We start from the raw sequence: 24513 nt of genomic DNA, 5'->3' as shown, positions 1-24513 counted from the left end.
AAAATGCTCAATTACCTGAATAAATTCATGTAAACTATTCTGAGCTCCCCTAGGAGAACAGTATAGAGTATAGAAAACTGAACAAACACACACACACACTTTTACTTACCGTATTTGCCGGCGTATAAGACGACTTTTCAGTACCTTAAAATCCTCCCCAAAGTCGGGGGTCGTCTTATACGCCGGGTACTGTTTACGTGCCGGTCCGCAGAAAATTCCTGCCGGTCCGCACAGGACCGGCGAGAAGGACCCGTTAAATTTTCTGCCCCGATGGTGTTTGCAGAAATCTTCTGGTCCTCCCAGCCTCGGGCGATCAAGACAGGCGGTCATTCCCTCTGTGAGTCTCGCCTATGCGGAAACAGGAAGTTGAAACAAAATAGGCGGGACTCAGAGAGGGAAGGTCCCGACGTTTGCAGCCTGTCTTGATCACAGCCCCTGCTGAGTCGCCGAAGAGGGCCGCGGGGAAAGTGCAGGCAGAGAGAAGATGGTCAGCGTGCGCGGGGAGGTCAGCGTGTCGATTGGGGCCATCAGCAGCGTTTGTGGTGAGTCTGCCCACGTGCAGGATGCGGCGGGTAGGGGCCTCCGACTCGTCTTGGGCGGTTGGGCCTGTGGTGCAAAGCTGTTTTTGCCGGCTTGGGGGGGGGGTCGCGAATCGGAAGAAGGGGTAGTCTTATACGGCGAGTATATAACAAACTCTATATTTTAACTGTAAAAGTTGGGGGGTCGTCTTATACGCCCAGTCGTCTTATACGCCGGCAAATACGGTATGTTTTATTTTGTTTGTATTCTTTATAAGTTTTTAGACTCTTCACAAAGTCCAATTGCCGAAACACGGTAGGTGCTTAATTTCTGTTGTAGAATTTTAAAAATATAGGTATTCAGGACAGATGTACAAATAGTGGCTGGCACTGAATTTCATAAGAAGCATAAGCGTTTCCATAGTGAAACAGATCGAATAATAATAATAATAATAAGGTCCATCCAGTCAGATACTCCAACAGTGACCAATCCAGGTCACAAGTACCTGGCAAGATTCTCAAAAAGTACTACTTCAGGAAGCAGGTGAAACCTGGCTCTTCACCCAGGACTAGCTTGCTACACCCACTAACTAAATTAATACCTTACACCTTGTTTAACTGTATAAACAACTTGCCTTGAGTTTAGTCTCCCTTCTGTTTATCCCAAGCACTCTACCACTCATCTTTTCCCCCATCTAATATCTGCATTTGACCCCCTTGGCTATAAGAGAAGCTGTATTATAGAAAAGTATTAGTGTCATATCTGTATTATTTGAAATGTTCTGATTTGTGCTTATTAGATGCTCCAGGCAGTCCTCGTTTTATGAACATCCTACTTATGTTGGACTTATACTTACGAACGAGTGTCCTGTTCTATCTTCGGTGTCCCAACATGCCGCTCTCCCTTCTGAGTCCCAACGCGCCCCTCTCCCTCCCTCCATTCTGTGCCCCAAGTACCTACCTCCCTCTGGCGGGTGTTTACTTCTGGCTGGCTCCCTTCGCCTTCTATCCGCAGTCATTTCTCAGCACAAAGCCGCAGGCAGCGGCTCCTACGTGCGTCCCGTGGCTGAGCCAGAAGCCTTCTCTCTGACGTAGAAGGAGTTTCATCCGACATCAGAGGAAAGGCTTCTGGTTCAGCCGCGAGACGCGTGTAGGAGCTGCTGCCCACAGCTTTGTTCAGAGAAATGACTGTGGCTGGAAGGAAGAGGGAGCTGACCAGAAGAGGTAAACATCCGCCGGAAGGAGGCGCGTACTTGGGGCACAGAATGGAGGAAGGGAGAGAGAGAGGGGCACGTTGGAACATGGGAGGGAGGGAGAGGGGTGCATTGAGACTCAGGAGGAAGCACAGACTTTGGACAAAGGATGGAAGGAAGGAGGGAGGGGGCATGAACTTGGGACACAGAATGGAGGGAGGGAGGGGATCATGAGCCATAGGATGGAGATAGTTAGGAAAAGAGATGCTTAGGTGGGGGAGGGAATAGAAAGGGAGAATTGGGTGTCTGTGAGAGGGAAAGAGAGATGGTGTGCATTGGAAGATGAAGAAAGAGGAAAATTGTTGGGCATAAGGAGGGAAAGAGAATTATTGGACATGGTGATGGGAGAGGAGTGAGGTAGAGATGCATGAGGAAGAGAGAGATGAGAGGGAGTACTGTTGGATATGGTGGTGGAGAGGGAACAGTGGGATGGATGGAAAGGGATACAAGAGGGGCCTCAAGGAGGTGGAGGTGGGAAGAATACTAGGATATAAGTTACATATAAATTCAACTTAAGAACGGTTTAAAAAACAGAACCCATTCTTAACCCAGGGACTGCCTATATCTCCCTTTTAGTATGTATTACATCTGTTTCCACCGTCATCTCCAGCTAAGACTCCAGATAAATGGTTTTGGCTACTGTGCCTTCAGTGTGCTAATAAACAGAAACAGAGTGGTGTTGCTGTAATAGAAATGTCGTTGTCATTTTTTTCAGTGTTCAGTCACCTGTGGCATGGGTTTTCAGCAAAGGAATGTCTTCTGTAGACTCAGAGGTCAAGGTCGAGTTCATGAGGAAATGTGCAATGTTGCTATTCGCCCAGATGATAAAGAGTATTGTTGGATGCCTGACTGCTTACAATATCAATGGCTTGCAGATGACTGGCAGGATGTAAGTGTTTGACAAAGAATGATGCAATTGTTTTTACTGTATGAAGGATGTTTTCTTTTTTTATCCCAGTGAAAGAAATGTTGTCCATCTGATTAGTTGAGTAATGAAGCTTCGAGATGGATCGCTACATCTTTAAAGCCTTAGCACCAACTCAGATACTGAGATGTTAAGGCCAATATTTGCTAGATAACCTCTTTCCAGCAAGGCTAGCCCTGGAACAAGAACAACCCCTTCTCTCTCTCCTTTCCCTGCCTCAAATAGAAGGAGTCCCTTCATGCCCCCTCCAGCTTTGCCAACATACAGGCTTGAGGTCCTGTCCTCTTCTCCCTCTTATGTTTTCATTGATGGTTTAGAGTTGGCAGTTGCTCCTTCCAAGGCTGTGGAGTCAGAAGCAATATAGAGTGGTGTCAAAGTTGGTAAAAATGTACCACTTAGCCTACCTTAACTCTTTGGCTATTTTTTCACCAACCTAATTTTTAATTATGGAGCATTTTGATTAATTAAAGTCTAGTAGGTCAGTGAACAATAGTGGCATAGACTGTGTTTTGAACTGGATTTGAACTTTCTTAGCTCTAGGCATACAGTTAAGGGGGACAGTCACTAGCCTGAGTTAGGAAATAATGCCTAATATTTACTTCTTTAATATGTGTTAAAGTGGAAACCCATCCTTTATTTTATCATAACACATGTTAGTTTAAGTCAACATGGGGGCATAATAATAAGATACAAAACATACAAATGCATTCAGAATACCTTAGTAATATGCAACTAGAATACAGCAAGTTATATTGAACTTTGCAAGCTGCGTTATTCATGGAAAAATAACACCAGCTTTAAGCTGGCTTTATTTTTCCTGTCCTAAGAACATAAGAATTGCTATACTGGGACAGACTGAAAGTTCATCAAGCCCAGTATTATTCTGTTTTCAACAATAGCCAACCCAGATCCCAAGTACCTAGCTAGATCCCAAGTAATAAGAACATAAGAAGTGCCATCTCCGGAACAGACCCTAGGTCCATCAAGTCCGGTGATCCGCACACGCGAAGGCCCCGCCAGGTGTACCCTGGCATAGTTTTAGTCCCCATATCACTCTAAGCTTCTCATAAGGAGATGTGTATCTAACTTACCCTTATCCATGTCACTTTATGCCACTCATAAGGAGATGCACATCTAACTTACCCTTAAATCCTAGAAAGGTGGATTCCGCAATTACCTCTTCTGGGAGAGCATGCCAGGTGTCCACCACTCATTGCGTGAAGCAGAACTTCCTGATATTTGTCCTGAACTTGTCCCCCCTTAGCTTCAGTCCATGTCCTCATGTCCGTGTCACATTAGACATTGTAAATAATTTTTTTTCCTGCTCTATTTTGTCGATTCCTTTCAGTATTTTGAAAGTCTCAATCATAGCCCCTCGCATTCTCCTCTTCTCAAGGGAGAACAATCCCAGTCTCTTAAGTCGTTCCTCGTATTCCAAGTTCTCCATGCCCTTTATTAGCTTCGTTGCTCGTCTCTGCACCCTCTCGAGCATTTTTATATCCTTCTTTAGGTATGGAGACCAATGTTGGACGCAGTATTCCAAGTGTGGAATAAGCAGTGGATTTCCCCAAGCCATCTCAATAGTGGCCTATGGACTTCTCTTTTAGGAAATTATCCAGGCCTTTTTTAAAACCTGCTAATGCTCTTGGGCACCATTCTTAAAGTTGCTGGTGCTAGATAAGTCTCACTTAGATCTTTACTTCTTCCCCGAATGAAGATGAGAGTTCCCTCCTCTCCCAACCATCCACACACATTGAAATAATCTCCTTGATATCCCTGAGCCTCCCAAAGAAACTTGCCTGCCCTTCCTGAAGATCCCTCTCACCATGCCACCATAGGTCCCCTGGGCCTGCATTGATAAGCTCTTGTGGTCCAGGTTCAAAATCACTGCCTTGGGTAAATCTCTTCATAAAGGCAGTTGATAAATTCAAATAAATAAAAATGGCACATGTAGAACCTAGTGGTTGTCTTGCATTACTAGTTTCAAGCTTTTTTGGAGGGATGGGAGGATCATGTGATTTCTGGGGGAACAGAGGTTCAGATTCTATAAATGGTGCATACACTATAGGTGCCGATCAGTGCAGTTGTCAATCAAAAAAAAATTGACTCCATTTATAGAACAATGCCTAGCAGCGCCTAAGCAGACTTAGGCATCGCTAGGCATAGATGCCACTCCATTCGGCCAGCTTTTCACTCGCCTAATTTGGTGGCACCTATGTTGAATGGCCCATAATCATGCCTACTTTTTAACATAGGTGTCGTTGGGTGTCGCTAGGCATTGGACGGTGCCTCCATTTAGGTGTCGCTAGGTGTCCTAAGAGTTTGGCTCTGAACTCTTAAATTGCCTAACTTTTTAAAAAAATTGGCTGAAAACTGCGTAATCAATTACCACTCTGATTAAGCCAATTAAAATATTATGTTTGGCGCAGATCCCGAACTTAGACATCACTGGGCAGATGTGATTAGGTGCCTAGCAGTGCCTAAATAGGGCACAGTTTAAAGAATATGGCCCAGAGGGTATGAGAGGATGACTTGGGGAGGGAGGGGAGTCTGGCCACTTTGTTCTCATGTAAAGGAATAATTCAGCTTGCGATGTTAATATCAAGTTGGGTTGTTCACTTAAGGGGAAATTCTAAAATGTAGGTGTCAGTAGGTGCCCTACCTGCACCTAAATTAATTAACAAACGCTGTTTAAACAGCAAAATCTGCAATGTTAAAGCACCCACCAGCGCCTAAATAATACGTGCCAGAATCACGCCTACGTAGGCAATTTATGCCACCTAACACCACTATGGACGTGGCTAACACCAGAAATGGTATTAGGCGGCTGCCTAAAGCACCTATGTAGGCGCAATTCACAACAAAGTTAGGTGTTAGAAATGTAGGCCCCGAAATCCATTGCCTACATTTCCAGCGCCTATCTTTCGTGGAGGTGCGATTCTCTATAGGGCACTGTCACGTGATTGACACATGATCAGCGACTGCTGATATTGGCGCCCTATAGAGGATCCAGACCTCATTGCAGGAATCACTAACCTGCGGTACAGAACCTGCTAGCCTCCTTAATACCAATAAGTAATTATGTTCACTATTTGAAGTGATCCTGGATTCAAATTAAATGTTCAAAAATCATGAAAGATATTGCTAAGGATTCAGTACTAAGATAACACTACTGTTGGGCCATTTAGAAAATTCTAGCACTATTAATTTGCCCTCCTCTTTTAAAGAAATGAATGTTCTTGATGAGCATGAATTTAAACTTAACACAGACCGCTCTCTGGCAATTGTTTGTTGTACAGGCTGAAGTTTTTTTTGTTTGCGGTTTCAATTGATACCTTATCAACCTGGGACCCCTGACGAAGGCGTGTTAACCGAAACACGGACGGTGTCGGTTCCCTTGGTTTGCTTTAAGGTGGTAATGTTAACCGCATTCAATTATTTGATATAATAAATTTAGCCTGCATCATTGTATGTTTGTCTGAAGTTTTTTTTTGTTTTGTTTTCTTACCCAAAACATATAATTTATTTTATAAAAATTATCACCATAAATTTGTATGTCACTGGAATTCTGTTTTTCTGGTCTGTTATGAATGATATATTTCCATTGCATTTAGTGCTCAGTGGCGTGTGGGCAAGGGGAAAGCCGGCGGAAGGTCAAGTGTGTTGATAGCAACAAAATGCATGTGAATGAATCGTACTGTGATCCTGCCACAAAACCATCGCCTACAAAACAGTGCAAGAATGTTCCCTGCAGATATATTGTATTTACAGGAGATTCATCAAAGGTATATTTCTAATCTTCTGCAAGAATAGAAAATACGGAACAGACCAATAGTGCCAAGAAGCTGGGACATTAGATCATTTGCTATTCTATTGTCCATTGATACTTGCTTTTTGGAAATCAATATGGGGTCAAATAAATAGTTTGTTAGATAATCCGGTGGCATTATCCTATGACACCGTATTGTTTGGCATGTCAATGAGGGCTAAGAGCCAAATATCCTCTAATAATAATAAGCTTCTACTCATTATGGCAGGGGTTACTATACAACAGATTACCAATAGTTGGAAAAATTGGGATAGGCTGAATTATAGCTTTTGGTGGAACTCTTTGTGTCACATATTTAAAATGGAAAGGATAATTGCCATGCAGCAGGGAAATATTAAGAAATTTCAGGTTATTTGAGAGCCATTAACAAGATACTGTAAAGGTTGAAATTACTGCATAGAATAAATATGAATTTTTCCCTTTTGTTCATACACGTCCAGGGTGGGGTGGGGTGAATACTTTATGATTTCTTTTGCTTATGAATAATTGTTGGGTATAAGGGAGGGAGATATTTGATGCGAGTTAGAATTTGATGATATATTAAGTGATGTTAAAGTATACAATGATTGTATTATATGTTACACTTATTGTGAGTTTTAAAAATGAATAAAGATTATAAAAAAACCAAACAACCCAACATGGCCAAAACCCTATGTGACCATGTTTTGCTTTCAGGTTGCGACAGAGGTTAGTTAAGCTCTGGAACACATTACTAGAGGTTGTGGTAAAAGCGGATAGCACAGCGCAGAGTTTGGACAATTTCCTGGAGGAAAAGTCCATAGTCTGTTATTGAGAAAGACATGGGGGAAGCCACTGCTTGCCCTGGATCGGTAGCATGGAATGTTGCTACTCTTTGGGTTTTGGCCAGGCACTAGTGACCTGGATTGGCCACCGTGGGAGCGGGCTACTGGGCTTGATGGACCATTGGTCTGACCCAGTAAGACTATTCTTATGTTTTTATGGCCACATATAGAATTCCTATGAGCATCGGAGCTTTTACCGCAGCAGCCGGCGATAAAAAACCCTAATGCTTCTTGACAAAAGGAGGCCTAAGTTTAAGGTGTCTTGTTTAGTACATAAGGCTTTACATGGTAATGCTCTAAAACAATTAACATCTCTGTTATGTGTTCCAACTAATTTTGGCCCCCTTTTACAAAGCCATTTTAGGCTTTTTTTGCGCCAGCCGTGGTAGTATTAGCTGCGACACTCATAGGAATACTATGAGCGTCAGAGCTAATACCACCATTGCTGGCGATAAAGAGGCCTAACATGGCTTCATAAAAGGGGGGATTTATTACTACACGGAGTAACTAGGGTTTTTTTTTTTGAGTAATTAGGAAGAGTCAACTGGTATGATCATTTTCTTATCAGGCTATTCAGACATGGAACTGTCATACTTTAGAAATAAGAAGCCTAGATTTGTATATTATTTTTCATAAAGCTTTATAGACCTTTTTTTTTTTTTTTGCTAAATGTTATTCTTGATATTTTAACTTTTTGTGTAATAATTTTTAAGTATAGGTGCTCCCCTTAATGTAGGGTTTTTCTTGTTGTAATGTGCTTTGAATTTGAATTGAAAAATAGTGGAATATAAGATTACTGATTAGATTAGTTGGTGCAGATGGCTGCAACTAAAGTTTAACACATCTGCTCCTATGTGCCTAACTTTAAGCACAGTTTATAGAATTGCACTTTTTTTGGCACTGGCATGTTAAGTGCAATATAGAGAATTGTGTCCTACATGCTTCTCGTACATCTTAGAAAATAGGCTCTTAATCTTCCGTGAAAAAGCAGAATAACTCTCTTTATGATGAACCTTACTTGGGAATTCTGCTTTTCCCCTCTTTAATACTGTTTCTGTTTCAATTATTATTTCAGTGTTTGGGTGACTGTGAACCCAGATATTATCACAAGGTAACATATTGTAAGGAATTAAAATCTACTAAGAAACGATACAGCAATGGTCTTCGAACTATATCCTACAGAAAATGTCCAGTTATGTCTCCTCCATATATTCAGAAATGCACTGAAAGGGGCTGCATACAAGCTGCCACTTGGAAAGTGGGAAAATGGAGAAGCAAGGTTAGTACATGTACACAGAAAGAAATATATTCTTTAATTTAAGCTTTTCTGAGATCAGTGGCTTTTACGTTGTAAGAGAACCATTGCATGCATGTGTGCCAAGAGTTTTTGGGACAGTCTGGAAGAGTATTAAAAAAATACCTGCCATTTGTCCTGATTTTGATTAGGTCATAAGGTTGTGTTAGGGTACCTGGGTAGATTTTGGATTAATGATTTTATTGTAATGTGCATATTGTTATATTGGATTTTTATGAGAAATAGTAATAGGATGGAAGATGGGCTAAGAATATTAGAATTTAATTGGAATTTACTTGGGACTTATGTTGGGGTGGGATTAAATACAGGAAGATCTTACTTCATTCTACCAGCAGGAGTTGTCTAAGAGCCTCCAACATCAAAGGCAAACCTTCAGCCATGCATCCCACATGCCCTTGGTGTAGCTAAAGACCTTATTCCTTGTAGACTAGCATCTCCCTTTCAAACTTTCCATAGTCCAGTATCTTCATCTCAACAGAACCCATCTGTGTCTATTTTCTAGCTTCTCCATTTCCTTCCTCCTACTGAGCTTCCACTGCTGTTTCCTTTCCCTCCCTCCGCCTTCCATGGTCAAAGAGATGAGTGGATTCAGCACTGGTGAGGAGTCATCAATCACAGGCCGACATTCAGTTGGCTGCCACATCCTTCCCCCACCACTACCCAATGTAGGACTGTCTTTACTTATCAATGAAAGCAAAATTGTGGGATGACTTAGAATATAATTTACCTCGTCATGAGTATATGTGTAGTATAATAAAGTGTAAATAAAATAAATTTCAAGTTATCATGGTAATATGTACACAATCAACACTCATATATAGTAAGGGTATCAACCCTAATAAGTTCAAGTATTGTACAGTAAGTAAGGGGAATTTGTTTAAATTTTGAAAGGTGAACTGATAGAGATTGCCCCTCTCCTCAACAGACAGCAATGCATGGATTTATTTGTAATTCTACTATGGGGCTCATTTTCAAAGGACATTTTCAAAAGGATGTTTCAAAATGTCCAAAAAATGGCATAAAGTGTCATTTGTTTGCTAAAACATCCAAATGGCAATTTTTGAAACACATTTTTAGATGGTTTTCTCTGCTGTTTGTCTGTAGTGCATTTAAATCACAAGGGAGCATTTTGGGAGCATGTTTTGGGCGGGATTAGGGCAGATTTATGGACATTTTTCTGCAATAATGGAACACTGCAGAAAACGTCCAGGGCAAAAACTTGGACATTTGAGGCTAGATCTGTTTCGATAATGAATAAGTGCCAAAAGGTGACCAAATGAAGGTATGGTGGTATTAGCTCTTTCTTTCTGTCTGTTTGTCTTTCTGTCTGTCTGTCTGTCTGTCTTTCTGTCTGTCTGTCTGTCTGTCTGTCTGTCTTTCTTTCTTTCTGTCTTTCTTTTTTTCTTTCTTTCTGTCTGTCTGTCTTTCTTTCTTTCTGTCTTTCTTTTTTTCTTTCTTTCTGTCTGTCTGTCTTTCTTTCTGTCTTTCTTTTTTTCTTTCTTTCTTTCTGTCTGTCTGTCTTTCTTTCTGTCTGTCTTTCTTTTTTTCTTTCTTTCTGTCTGTCTGTCTTTCTTTCTGTCTGTCTTTCTTTCTTTCTTTCTGTCTGTCTTTCTTTCTTTCTGTCTTTCTGTCTGTTTTTCTTTCTTTCTGTCTGTCTGTCTTTCTGTTTTTCTTTCTTTCTGTCTGTCTGTCTTTCTGTTTTTCTGTCTTTCTGTTTTTCTGTCTTTCTTTCTGTCTTTCTGTTTTTCTGTCTTTCTTTCTGTCTTTCTTTCTGTCTGTCTGTCTGTCTGTCTGTCTTTCTGTCTGTCTTTCTGTCTGTCTGTCTTTCTTTCTTTCTGTCTTTCGTTCTTTCTGTCTTTCTGTCTTTCTGTCTGTCTGTCTTTCTTTCTTTCTGTCTTTCGTTCTTTCTGTCTGTCTGTCTTTCTGTCTGTCTGTCTGTCTGTCTTTCTTTCTTTCTGTCTTTCGTTCTTTCTGTCTGCCTGTCTTTCTGTCTGTCTGTCTGTCTGTCTTTCTTTCTTTCTGTCTTTCGTTCTTTCTGTCTGTCTGTCTTTCTGTCTGTCTTTCTTTCTCCAGACAACAAAGGCAGGGTTTCAATTTAGTGATCAAAATCTGTCTGCTGTAGTATATTTGTCTATTTTGCTAGGGGGCTGGGTTCAAAGGCACAATTTGGTGGAGTATTTTTTTTCTTGGTTTTTCCTCCTCTAAATCTAGGGTACGTCTTATGGAGTGAAAAATACGGTAGATATTAGTGTTCACATCTCTCTCTGAGAGAAAGAGTTTGCTAAGTTTGGAATATTTGGAGGAGAGGTTATATAAGGGCTGGAGGCATAGTCATTGCATATAAATACTTTTAGATATATGATATATTTGTTATGAAACTATTTTTATGTTGTTTATTTGAAAATGTTTTGAATATGAGGGCATTTGAATATATTGATTGAGAGAGTGTTATTGTCTAGTTATGTGATCGCTTGTCTAGTAGAACAGAGATTTGATATCTTCCTTTTATTTAGCACTATTTAACCACTCAGGAATGGCTTCTGGCCAGTTAAATTGTACTTAGCCAGCTAAGCACTAATATTTTGCACGAGATAGCTGCTGAATATTAGCACTTAGCGGCTAGTCTGGTCACTGGATATGTCGCATGACATAACCGATTAGTGCCTAAATTCATTGGCTGACCGGCTAAGTTGAGTGGCCAGATAGACTCATATAAATAGCAGGTCTGTCTTTGGCCACTATAACTTAGCCGGCCGGCCGATGAATATCGGCCTAGTTGGCCATATATTTAGCTGCTAAAAATAGACCGGAAATTCAATGGCAGTCTCTGGATACAGCCCGGCATTGAATTTCCAGGTTCACTACCAACTGCAGGCGTCAGCTTGGCGAACTCCCACGGCCTGATTACTGGCCCCTTTATTTACAGTTTTATGTGATATTGATGTATAATATTCTTTGATGTATATTGTTTTGGGTTGCTTTCCAGGAATAAGGTGAGATGTTAGAAATAGCATAGAGTAGGAGAGCATTTTGATTGGGCATTGCCTATTGGTGTTATTCTTTCCAACCCATGTTTGTATTCCATGCTTGTAGTGTTCTGCAACTTGCGGAGTTGGGTTGGTAGAGAGAAGAGTAGAATGTACTACTGAAAATGATGTGCTCAGTGACTTATGTTTATCACGTCTAAAACCAGAAGCTAGGAAGACCTGTCAGGCAGAAGACTGTAAGTAATCAGCGGCTGAACAATGCACTGAAATAATTTAAGAGTCCTTTTATGAAAGAGTACTGGCATGACATCTAGTGCTAATTATGTGCTAGGGGGCAATTCTATAAGGAATGACCTAACTTCAGGTGATAAATACGCATGTAAATGCCTATAGTCTAGTCATTTAAAGGCATATGTGGAAATGTGCCCAAATGGTAATAATCTTGCTGCATACTATTCTTTAATGTTGTGCATAGCTTTGATGGTGCCTATTCTGCAGGTGGTAAAACCTGGGAAGAGTGCGAGCAAGATTCACACTTACATAAGTAACTTATTGAATGCTATATGTTATAGTCTTCATTTGACAAGCTCTATTCAGGTTTGATATGTGTACGAGTATAAATCAGCATTTAAACATTTACGAGCATCTTGCATAAATGTCTAAATCCCCATTTGGAAAGCCAAGATATGCACGTATCAAATCCAAGTGCATGCAAATGTCAAGAGGGCATAGTATGGGTATGTCAGTGAGACAATCCTACACTAAGCTCATAGGCATTCATTTCCTATATCTGAAGAGGATTAAGGGCTGGATTCAATATATGGTGCTGAAGAATCAATGCTGAACAGTGTTCTATGCAAGGCCCAACTTTGGACGTGAGAATTTATACCAGATGAAACCAGGTATAAATCCTGGTGCACAAGTTGTGGGTGAGGGGGGGGAACCCCCAATTCTACAACACTGCTAGCATTTTAAGGGAATGTTCTTGCCCCACCCATGTCCCTCCCATCATTAAGCCCCTTTTCAGATCTGGGTAGAAACACTTAGGCCCTTTTCTGTAGCAAGGCATGTAAGTAGTCCTTCACCAATCTACCATTTCCTGTGCAAACAGCATACAATTACTTACAGAAGGGTTGTGTACTCCAACTCATGAGTTGGACTATAGAAGACAGTCATTTTCCTCTGCCTCCTTGTCTCCCTGGGCAGTGCCTTCTTTCTTCATTCTTAACTGCTACAAGTGAGTTGAGGTGTTTTTTTCCTCTGCTCTGCACTAGATTTGTTATTTTTGGGTATTAATCCACTCTTTTTTGAGGCTTCCCTGTTCTAGGAGGTTCCTAGTAGTCCTGGGACAGCTCTGCCTGGGAGAAGGGTCAGACGTTGGAATATGTAGCCAAGAGGACCACACTTGTAAAAGAGAACCTGCCTGGCTGGCCTGCTTTAACACTTGAAGCTCGGGAATAGGTTCCCTGGGAGCAGTGCTTACTCCTTTGGAGTCGGGCACTTGGTCACTAGCTGATTAGACCCCGTAACTGACCAGGAGGCTTGGCGGAGGTCGTCTGCAGCTCCCCCCTCCCCAAGAATTGTGTGGTAGCACGAGGGTTTGAGGCTCAAAGAAACAAACCACTGGAGCTGCCTTGAGACAGAAATCCCTTCTCCATTTCCAGCTGCAGTGAGAAGCTGATGTAGGCATAGCACATGGCAGGTCTGTGAGTACAGCTCATTTCTGTCTATGAGAAAAACAGGATGGGTCAGAAATTGGCAAAACTAAGGGTTTCTGGAGTTATGTCAAGTGTTCCCTACCTCTAAAAGCCTATTTTCAGCATTTTGAACTTTGCTCCCACAGGCTGTTTTTTAGTACCAGAATGCTTGGCTTTTCCGATTTTATTTTAAAAGCTTCTGCCTGCCTCTAAAACACCTCAATTTTGATTTAAATAGATTATAATGGACTCCTCATGTGATTTGATCCCTATAGCATGTAAAGATTGCACTGGATGGGTGCCTGAGGAGCACTTGTTTGCTGCATGCAATGAGGTGCTTGGGGGTTAGAAGCCATAGGCTTAACCCCCTCTGGTCCCTCCGTAGGTCATGAGTTGCAGAGAGCATAAGAGCTTGAGTTCAAAACTCTGTTAGAGCCCCTAAACCATGACTATGTGTCGCCAGTGAAGCGTAGCTATGTGGAGTCAACTGACCCTGAAAAGAAGCGGATATCAGATCGACAGAGGTCCCTGGAGGATCCAGGTCAGGTTTTTGATCCTGAATTTGTGCCCTAATGTATGCGGCCTACCAAAAATGCAATAGAGCATCAGTGTGCCTGCAGGGAAGTACACAGAGAGTGTTACCTTTTTTAGGGCAAAGCCCCTGCACAGTCTGGATGTGTAGGAACCAGAGGTCTGGTCAAAAAAGGACTGGGATGATCTGAGGGTCAGATACTATGTTATTGCATGCCAATAAATCATCTTCCTTGGAGATTCTGGTTCGCAATTTGGGGCAGACAGCCAGAAATCAGTGGCAGCCCTAGATCAGGGAGAGGATCTGATGGTGCGAAGACTTTTCAGACAGTCAGATTTAACTGAAGTTGATACAGTGTCTTTGCAGGAGTTGGACCGAGAGCCCTCACAGGTCTTGGCTGCTCAACTTTTGCTGTTATGCAGTACCAAGTCACGGTCCACATGCTTCCCTTCTTACCCAGAGTTTACCAGGATGGTAATGGAACATTGAGACTTCACAGAAAGTCTCTTAATAGGGGCAAGGGATATGACAAAGTTCTTAAGCGTCTCTCCAGACAAGCACAGCTTCACTGATGGGTAATAGCTCACCATGACCAGCAGGTAGAGACTGAGACATAAACTTTTGGCTGTAGTACAAATGGGCTGTGTAGTCCCAAGTTCAACCAGTCTACTCTCAGTTTCCAGCAGGTGGAGGTGGTAGGCCTGTGCAGTCTTCCCTGAGTTAGTGTAGGGTTTTGGATTTTGATTTTGAGGCCTTGTGGTCCCCGTCTTTAGAGCCGGATTGAGCTTGGGGGGGACCCTTTTGGGGGTCCGTCCAACTTCGGGAGTGTCACACTCGATGGGTTGAGTCCCTCCCCCCATTTCCCCCACCGCCCTGAAATTTTTTCTGTAGAGGTACCTCAGCTGTAAGCCTTGCCACTAATACTGGTAAGGCATATGGCTTAGAGAGCCAGTGGGGTCTGTTCAAGTAAAGTTATAAAAGAAAAAAAAAAAAATCCTGAGACAGTGCCGGTCTGAAGGGAAGCTTTCAATTGACTAATTGTTTGTTATTGCTAACCAACACTTTTTTTTTTTCTTTCAGTTAGTAGTGGATTGCGCAATGAGCACTTTTAAAGGGATCTGCTTTTCAAAACCCGGACAAAGCACTGGTTTTTGAAAAGCCGTCCAGATGCCCAGACATGCCCTCTAAAAAGAGGACATGTCTGGGTAAATCTGGACATTTGGCAACCCTACATGGCCCTTGTGACCCCTCCCCCTCCATTCCGACACCTATGTTTCAGACCATCTGTTTGTCTTATCCAGCTCTAATCATCAGGGAAGACCAGCCTCTAAGGCTTCAATATCCCAATGAATTTTCATGGCGATTTCCTGTGGTAAACAACTGCCAGTCATCCTGAAAGCTCACTCTTCCAAAAATGTGTCTTCTTGGGCAGAGTTCAGGGCAGTGTCGCCTGAGGAAATTTGCAGGGCAGCCATATGGTCCACTTTTCATATCTTTATGAAGTTTTACAGAGTGGACATGTAAACCCAAGCAGATGTGGCTTTTGGGTTCTCAGCGTTTGTTGCAGGCTCATCAGTCCCACCCTAGACTCAAGGGACTGCTCTGGTAGCCCCGTCCTTAAGGAATTGTCTGCTGTTTGCACAGGAAGGAAGGATTAGATTTTTACCTCGATAATCCATCCTTTAGAACAGCATATGATTCCTTATGCCTTGCCCTGTCAGAGATGAATACAGCCTGCGTTGTATAATAGTTTGAGTTGAATTTCCAGAGGCTTGACTCGTGGCAGCCAAAAGAGAAGAAAAGGAAATTATTGTAAGGCAGTGGGTAAGTCCCACTGCTCGCTGCTTTCACAGAGCCATACAAGTGTTGGTGCTGGTTGCACATAGGTAGGTGTTGAGTTGGTTCTACCTCTATTTCTGCAATGATTGTTTACTGTTTTTTTGTTCCTATTGTTTGTTATTCCTATTGCAGAGCAGAGCGAAGTTAACGTTCTCAGGGAGTCCCTGAACCCCTCACCCTTATTTCCTCTTCTAGGGGTTACTGCTTGCTTTTGGTATGGACTGAAGAGAGAGGGCATTGCCCAGGGAGACAAGGAAGTGGAGCTGAGAAAAATGATTGATACCGTCTACAATCATGAGTTGGGGTACACAACCTATCCGTAAGGAATCGTATTCTGTTCTACAAGTAAGAGGATTATCGCGGTAAGAACCTAATCCTTCCTTTTGGACCATTTTGGTGCTTTGCTTCCATTATAACACCTTTCCATGGCAAAACATCAGCACTGAAATAGAGCATAATGCTAGGCACCATGGATAGAATTCTCGAGTAAATGGCTGTGTCCTAAAAGATCAATGCTGGGAGCATCCCACTGGAGGAATTGGGGAGAAGTGTCTCTTTAATCCACCAATAGTTTTTGTCTCCCCAGATGCCAAACTGGCAAAAGAAACTGGCCCCTTTGACATCATTGGGATAATAACTGGTTATGTTTCCAAGGTCGCAAAGATAGTAGGTTATGTGCCAGTACCCAAGCAGTTATTCTGCTATTCTACAGCATAACCAGTTATGTGTTGACTTTGAAGTGGTTGGTTTTTTAGACGTTTATTAGACATGTTTATTGGATGCTTCTACCCCACTACTAATGACTGGGGAGCCAATACAGAGCGGTTTGCATAAGCTTCAGTAAAGGTGTTACAATATTTGAGTTCTATATATGTATATGCTACCTATATATACCATCTATGTACATATACGGCTCCTTTTACTAAGGTGTGCTAGCGTTATTAGCGCGCGCTGCATTGCCACGTACGCTAACCCCGCGCTACGAACTAATGCCAGCTCAATGCTGGCATTAGCGTCTAGTGCGCTAAAACCACTAGCGCAGTTTAGTAAAAGGAGCCCATAGTATTATTATAGTTTCTGTATGTCATATATTTATCTTTCTTTATATTATTCGTGAGTTCACCCTTTCATGTTCCAAGTGGGTAGTAGCCTGCTGTTTCCCCCCCATGTTGCTATTCCCTCTAATTTCTTTATTTGTTAAAGTGTTCTGCGAAGAGTATCATCTTTATTTCTTTCTTGAACTTTTTTGGTGTCCTTTTCTAGTTTTAATTCCCTCAGAAGGGAGTTCCACCACATTGGGGCCATCACCGAGAACATACAAGTCCATTTCTCCTATAAGAACATAAGAATAGCCTTACTGGGTCAGACCAAAGGTCCATCAAGCCCAGTAGCCCGTTCTCATGGTGGCCAATCCAGGTTACTAGTACCTGGCCAAAACCCAATGTGAAGCAATATTCCATGCTTCCAATACAGGGCAAGCAGTGGCTTCCCCCATGTCTTTCTCAATAACAGACTATGGACTTTTCCTCCAGGAACTTGTCCAAACCTTTCTTAAAACCAGCTACGCTATCCGCTCTTACCACATCCTTTGGCAATGCGTTCCAGAGCTTAACTATTCTCTAAGTGGGAAAAAAAATTCCTCCTATTGGTTTTAAGAGGAACAGGCTCTGACAGCAGATTCTGTTCTAAAATACTTATTTATTTTTATATACCATTCTCCCAGGAGAGCTCAGAATGGTTTACATGAATTTATTCAGGTACTCAAGCATTTTTCCTGTCTATCCCGGTAGGCTCACAATCTATCTAATGTACCTGGGACAATGGGGGGGGGGGGGGGGGATTATGTAACTTGCCCCGTGCAGCATAGGTTTGGACCCACAACCCTAGGATGCTGAGGCTGTAGCTTTAACCACTGCGCCACATTCTCTGGTGAAACTTGAGACTCACTGACCTGCACATCTAAATACATCTCCCAAATTTAGGCATGGACGTTTAAATCAGTTCTATGGCTAGCATAAGGGCTTGTGCCTAAACACATATACACATACATACCCAGTTACATTAGTAATTTATGATGGAAACTAAGAGCCGATATTCAGTTCAGGAGAGGCAGGCCGGCTAATTCCCGTGGTTGGTGCTGAGTCCGGATAGGCAAAACAAAAAGAAATCCAACGGGTCTGCAGTAAAAGGTGAACACCAAAAGCAAAAAAAAGACTGCAGAATGAAATGTACAAGGTACAGGAATGTTTATTCACAAATTTTAAGTGTTTTATACAACCACGTTGTTCTCCATATGATTCTCTATTTGTGGTACATAGGATATCTCGGACCCCTGAGGAAGGAGTGTTTCTCCGAAACACAGACCGTGTTGGGTCCATACTCCATGTATATGAGAGCCACTTCTTTGGATTACAATTTTGTGTAGACTTTTAATAAACATTCCTGTACCTTGTACATTTCATTCTGCAGTCTTTTTTTGCTTTTGCTGAGTCCGGTTATTCAATGCCAGGCCATTTCCAGTGACCAGCATTTAAATATCAAGGGGTCTTTTTAGCAGCTAGGTCAATATTGTGCACTGGCCAGTTAAGTTTATGGCTGCCAAAGATAGGCCTACTATTTTTGAAGCTCGTGCAATTAAGCCAGCTAAGTTTTAACCACTAAACACGAATATTCAGCGGAAATGGCTGACTGTCTCCAGCTGAATAGATGCAGTTAGATGGCTAAGCACTATTTGACCAGCCAGGAGATGGCTAGTTAAATAGAGCTTAATATCGGCCTACTTTCATTTATAGAAAAGGCTCCTGATAGGCACCACCTTATAGAATTGTTTCCACCTTCTTAACATGGTATGGGGAGGGACATGGACAGAGAACGGGCATGGCCTCTACATTGCAGATAATATATGGTGTTTCATATGTACCTGTGCAGGCTTATGAGAACAGGCTTATGAGAACACCTTAGTTTTGCCCAATGACCTTCTAATAATATCCAAATCAAGACCAGAAAATAAATTTGCTTCTACTTTATTAAATTTAGCAACATCCTTTCATTTAGAAAAAAAAGAAGTGACATTATTTAATTGTATTTTTAGAAATTTTTTATTTCTTTCTCTTAAAGGTAAAATATTTACCAGTTGTAAAGATATCCATGCGAAGAAAGGCATCAGAAAGGATGGGGAATACCAGATTAAAATAAGGGGCAAAGCGTTAAAGGTATTAAAAAGTAACATTTGATGGCTTCAGTAAAGCATATTTATGAGATCACCTTATCATTCTTACTTTCTTTTGTAGGTTTTTTGTTCAGGTATGCAGTCGAGTAATCCAAAAGAATATATAACACTGCCTAAAGGTGAAACAGAAAATTTTTCAGAAGTATTTGGCTATAGGTACTTAAGCTTTTTATTTAGTAGTTGAAAATTTTTTTGACTTGTAAAAATGCATTTCTATTTAGGAAAAATATGCTGCTTATAGCTTACACTCCCCATGACGATAACAAATGACTGACTCCACCCCCTTTTAGAAAACCACAAAAGCGTTTGTTGTTTTTGTGGTTTTTTTTTAAAATCTTTATTAAGTTTTTCCAACTACAATTGTGCAACAAATGATTCACAAATATGGATAATTAAAACCAAGCACAATGGAACTTACACGCTGGCCTGTGCTAAAAACCGCTTTCGTAGTTTTGTAAAAAGGTGGGAGGGGTGATTTAGGCGTCCTTTTACTAAGCTGTAATAAAAAATGCTCTTAGAGCTCCTTTATTTATTTATTTTTTTGAAATAATTTTTATTAATAAAGCAGCCAATACAAACAGGAAACACTAGTCAGGAAACAACATGACTTGTCCAGAATAGAAACATTCCAGGATTGGTAACGAAATCACAGCATCAGAGAAACAGCCAACATAAGGCCCACATAATAGAAATACATTAACAGTCTTTGAGTGAAGGAAATCCCCTCCAAAAACGAGGCATAGAAGGTTTAGAAAGAAGTCACCTTCCTGGAGCTAACTAAGGGCTCCTTTTAGGGGCTTAACGCATGGAATAGCGCGTGCTAAATTGCCACGCGCGCTAGCCGCTACCGGATTTTTGGCTAGCGCACGCTAATCCGGTGTGTGCGATAAAAACGCTAGCGCACCTTCGTAAAAGGAGCCCTAAGACTGCAATAACATTTTTTGTGAAATTGCGGACCCATCTCTTATCTCACTCACTCCCACCCTCCCCGCAGACCACTCCAACCCATACAGAACACTCAATCCTCATCATGTATACCCCAATCATACAGAGCTCCTTTATATTGTTTTTCCCACATGCTAAGGCTATTTTTACCATAGCAGTAAAATGGTTGCATTTCTATTTCCTGTATTAATGGCCATGTGCTAATGTTGCTATTAGCACATGGCCATTCATAACAATTGATAAACTAATAACAAGATTTTTAAAAAATTATATTATAAAAATATTTAAATGATATTTAAATAATGTGATGTGAAGTGCTCAGCCCACCAACCAAAGTGCTCATGTGTTCAAAGCATAGGTTGCCATAGGGACCATCATAGCACTCTCACTGTCCCAATCTGCCAAATGCAAACAAACCAAAACTGCAGACTTGTACACGGTGCAGGCAAATTTTATTTTGACAAATAAATCTTAACTAAAAACCTTTTACCAGACGGGGGACCCAACACGGTCCATTTTTCGGACAACCTTCATCAGGGGTCCATGGTAATAAAGGTAAAAAGAAAAATATCACAAAAAGAAGCCTGGAAAAATAGCGTTTGGTAGCATACCAGTGAATCTCCGAAATGCACTACAAGTTCTTTTGTTGTTTTGTTGCTTTCCAATCTGCCAAATAGCATTTTTTTTCCCTTTAATCAATCTTATATCAAAATATCTTGAACACTTATCTTTATGGACTGCTTGCTTAGCGGTGACTCCAAGTTTTTTTTTTGGCTCCCCTTTGCCTGAACTAGTTATACTTCTGAAGCTTGTCCTATCTAGCCGACCCCTCAACTCGAGTTTCGCCATTACGCTTTCTCGGGAAGGGACACTTATTCAGCTTCATTTTCAGGGGGACTAGAAAACCACTGCCTGTTTCCTGATCATACAACATTAAAAACAATTGCCACGCGAGCACTTATTGCCACCTGTTTTGTAGGTAGTAAGAGCTCATGTGGTAATCCTGTGCTAGTCAGTGCGTGGAATTGTATATACAGTGGTGCCTCGCATAACGAACGCCTCGCACAGCGAACGCTGCGCACAACGAACTTTATGTCTTGCTCCCTACAACGAACTTCGTTTCACACAACGAAGTCGCCCGAGCTGCATCCTTCCGCGCAGGCACTGCGCTTAACTGCCCTCTCTCCGCCTGGCTCCCTCTTGCCCCCCCGACTCCCCGACACGATCGGGGCAAAAAGGAGCCCAAGCCCTCTTGCCCCGCCGATTCCCCAACTCCCCGACAATATCGGGCCAGGAGGGAGCCCAAGTCCTCCTGGCCACGGCGACCCCCTAACCCCACCCTGCACTACATTACGGGCAGGAGGGATCCCAGGCCCTCCTGCCCTCGACACAAACCCCCCCTCCCCCCAACGACCGCCCCCCCCCAAGAACCTCCGACCGCCCCCCCAGCCGACCCGCGACCCCCCTGGCCGACCCCCACGACACCCCCAACCCCCTTCCCCGTACCTTTCTGTAGTTGGCCGGACAGACGGGAGCCAAACCCGCCTGTCCGGCAGGCAGCCAACGACGGAATGAGGCCGGATTGGCCCATCCGTCCCAAAGCTCCGCCTACTGGTGGGGCCTAAGGCGCCTGGGCCAATCAGAATAGGCCCGGGAGCCTTAGGTCCCTCCTGGGGGCAGGGCCTGAGGCACATGGGGTGTCATGGGGGTCGGCCAGGGGGGTCGCGGGTCGGCTGGGGGGGCGGTCGGAGGTTCTTGGGGTGGGGGCGGTCGTTGGGGGGAGGGGGGGTTTGCGTCGAGGGCAGGAGGGCCTGGGATCCCTCCTGCCCGTAATGTAGTGCAGGGTGGGGTTAGGGGGTCGCCGTGGCCAGGAGGACTTGGGCTCCCTCCTGGCCCGATATTGTCGGGGAGTTGGGGAATCGGCGGGGCAAGAGGGCTTGGGCTCCCTTTTGCCCCGATCGTGTCGGGGAGTCGGGGGGGCAAGAGGGCTTGAGCTCCCTCTTGCCCCGATCGTGTCGGGGAGTCGGGGGGGCAAGAGGGCTTGAGCTCCCTCTTGCCCCGATCGTGTCGGGGGTGCCAGGGACCACACGGAGTCACCCACCGTACCACCCGATTCGGGTAAGCGCAGGTATCGGTGGGTGGCTTATTTGCGGGGGGGGTGCCTTATTTTACATTTTTTTCTAAAAAGGGGGGGCTGTCTTATTTGATGGCCCTGCCTTATCATCGGGGAAACACGGTAGAAAAAAAAAAAAATGAACAGTTAAGTCCCAGTTTTTGCCGCTGAGACTCTGCCCTCTCTCACTGTAAAATTAGACTCTACTTAGTCTGTCTTTAAATTTAAAAAATGTGTGTTGTTTTAAAAAACAATTATGTTTTTAGATGTATCTAAATAAAAATAGTAACCAAAAATTTATCTTTTTTTATGTCACCTTAGCATATTTTATGCTACAGAACGAATTATTTTGTTTTACATGTATTCTTATGGGAAAACGCGTTTCACACAACGAACGTTTCACATAACAAACTTGCTCCTGGAACGGATTAAGTTCGTTGTGTGAGGCACCACTGTACTGATTAGTATATACTGGAATTGCATATACTGATTAGTGCAGAAATGCCTACTATCTGCTTCCCTCTCCCAACATGCTCAGGCATCCTATGGTAAGTTCCAAATGTGAGTGTGTTACCCATACCTTTATTGGGGAAACAAAAAAATGAAAGAACCTCCACAGAATTGAATAAAGCAGCACACATAGTGAAGATGACCAACAGAAACCAATAGAGTTCTAGATAGATATTGCTATAATGAAGAGCTTCAGTGAGACTCAACACAGCCTTGTTTCGACTACCAGGCTTGTATCAGAAATCTACATATAAATATTACAAATAAAAAATAAATACATAAAGATATTACAAATAAAAACATAGGGCTCCTTTTATTAAGCTGTGATAGAGCCTTTTACCATAGGCCAGCAAGGTAAATACTCTGACTGACATTTATTGAATTCCTGTAAGCATTGGAGCACTTACCTCACTGGTAACTGGAACTGATGCAGCCATAAAATCTTATTTTAAAGAAGAAATTAATGACTTCTTTTACAAAGCCAAGGTAGCGATTCACAAGTGGCAAATGCAACAAAGCCCATTAGAAACATAGAGTATGACGGCAGAAAAGGGCCGACTGCCCAACAAGTCTGCCCACTCAAGAACCCTCCCTCCCTCCTTCGGGAATCCATCTTTTAAGCATTCCTCTGGAGCGACCCCACCTGTCTGTCCCATCGTCCCTTGAAGTCGAGCGTGGTTCTGGCCTCGACTACCTGACGTGGAAGACCATTCCATCGATCAATTACCTTTTCGGTGAAGAAATACTTCCTGGTGTCCCCATGAAATCTTCCCCCCTGAGTTTTAGCGGATGCCCTCTTGTCGCCATGGGACCCGTAAGACAAAAGATTTCTTCCTCCACATCAATACGGCCCTTGATGTATTTGAATGTTTCTATCATATCCCCCCTTTCCCTGCGCTCTTTGAGAGAATATAAGCGCAGCCTGCTCAAACGTTCTTCATATGGGAGATTTTTTAGTCCTGAGACCATCCTAGTGGCCATTCGCTGAATCGACTCCATTCTCTTCACATCCTTTTGATAATGTGGCCTCCAAAACTGAACACAGTACTCCAGGTGAGGTCTCACCATTGATCTGTACAACAGCAGTAGAACTTCAGGCTTACAACTGATAAAGCTCCTTCTGATGCAGCCCAGCATTTGTCTAGCTTTTGCTGTTGCTTTCTCCACCTGATTCGCAGCTTTCATATCTTTCCGGATGATTACTCCCAAGTCCCGTTCTGCTACAGTTCTGGTTAGGTTTTCACCATTCAGGGTATATGTTCTACATGGATTTCTGCTACCAAGGTGCATAACCTTACATTTTTTGGCATTAAAATTCAGTTGGCAAGTACTGGACCATTGTTCTAGTAAAAGTAGGTCCTGCTCCATAGCGCCGGGCATGATTGTGCTATCAGGTTCTATGCTGCCTACAATGTTGCATAGTTTAGCGTCATCGGCGAATAATGTCATTTTACCTCGAAGTCCCTGAAGCAGATCCCTTACAAAGATATTGAATAGTATTGGGCCCAAGACCGAGCCCTGTAGCACTCCACTGGACACTTCCGACATTTTTGAGGGAATACCGTTTACTATTACCCTTTGGAGTCTACCGCTAAGCTAGGGCTCGCCCTTATCCAGTTTCTTTGTTACCCAGTCAAAGAAGTTTATCAGATTGGATTGACAAGACCTTCCCTTCGTAAAGCCGTGCTGGTGGGGATCCCTTAGTCCTTCGTCTTCCAGAATCGTGTCCAATCTGTTTTTGATCAACGTTTCCATAAGTTTGCATACTGTTGATGTGAGACTCACTGGCCTGTAATTTTCGGCCTCTGACCTGCATCCCTTTTTGTGGAGTGGGATAACGTTGGCAGTTTTCCAGTCCAAGGGAACTTTTCCCTTTGTTATGGAAAGATTAAAAAGCTCAGCCAACGTTTCTGCCAGAACATCTCTCACTTCCCGAAGTACTCTGGGGTAGATTATCCGGGCCTATGGCTTTGTTCACCTTTAGCTTTGATAGTTCATGGTAGACATTGCCCGCGGTA

General features: G+C 42.8%; 1 protein-coding gene across 3 annotated transcripts in view; it reads left to right on the top strand.

Annotated features, from left to right (window-relative positions):
• The window catches only part of ADAMTS20 (ADAM metallopeptidase with thrombospondin type 1 motif 20), a 223301-nt gene that overhangs the window by 175922 nt on the left and 22866 nt on the right, over positions 1-24513 (top strand). For 2 of the 3 annotated variants that reach the window (XM_033959656.1, XM_033959655.1), the window contains 6 exons: positions 2487-2660; positions 6311-6481; positions 8404-8607; positions 11737-11866; positions 18816-18910; positions 18989-19083. In XM_033959656.1, the coding sequence (XP_033815547.1) occupies positions 2487-2660; positions 6311-6481; positions 8404-8607; positions 11737-11866; positions 18816-18910; positions 18989-19083 (869 nt within the window). The remainder of the gene's footprint in view (positions 1-2486; positions 2661-6310; positions 6482-8403; positions 8608-11736; positions 11867-18815; positions 18911-18988; positions 19084-24513) is intronic. The other variant, XR_004540714.1, reaches the window with a different exon arrangement.

The sequence above is a fragment of the Geotrypetes seraphini genome, chromosome 9 (genome assembly GCF_902459505.1).
Source record: "Geotrypetes seraphini chromosome 9, aGeoSer1.1, whole genome shotgun sequence".
NCBI classification, from domain to species: Eukaryota; Metazoa; Chordata; class Amphibia; order Gymnophiona; family Dermophiidae; genus Geotrypetes; species Geotrypetes seraphini.
The sequence above is the reverse complement of the archived record's forward strand: the minus strand, read 5'-3'. Positions and strand labels throughout refer to the sequence as shown.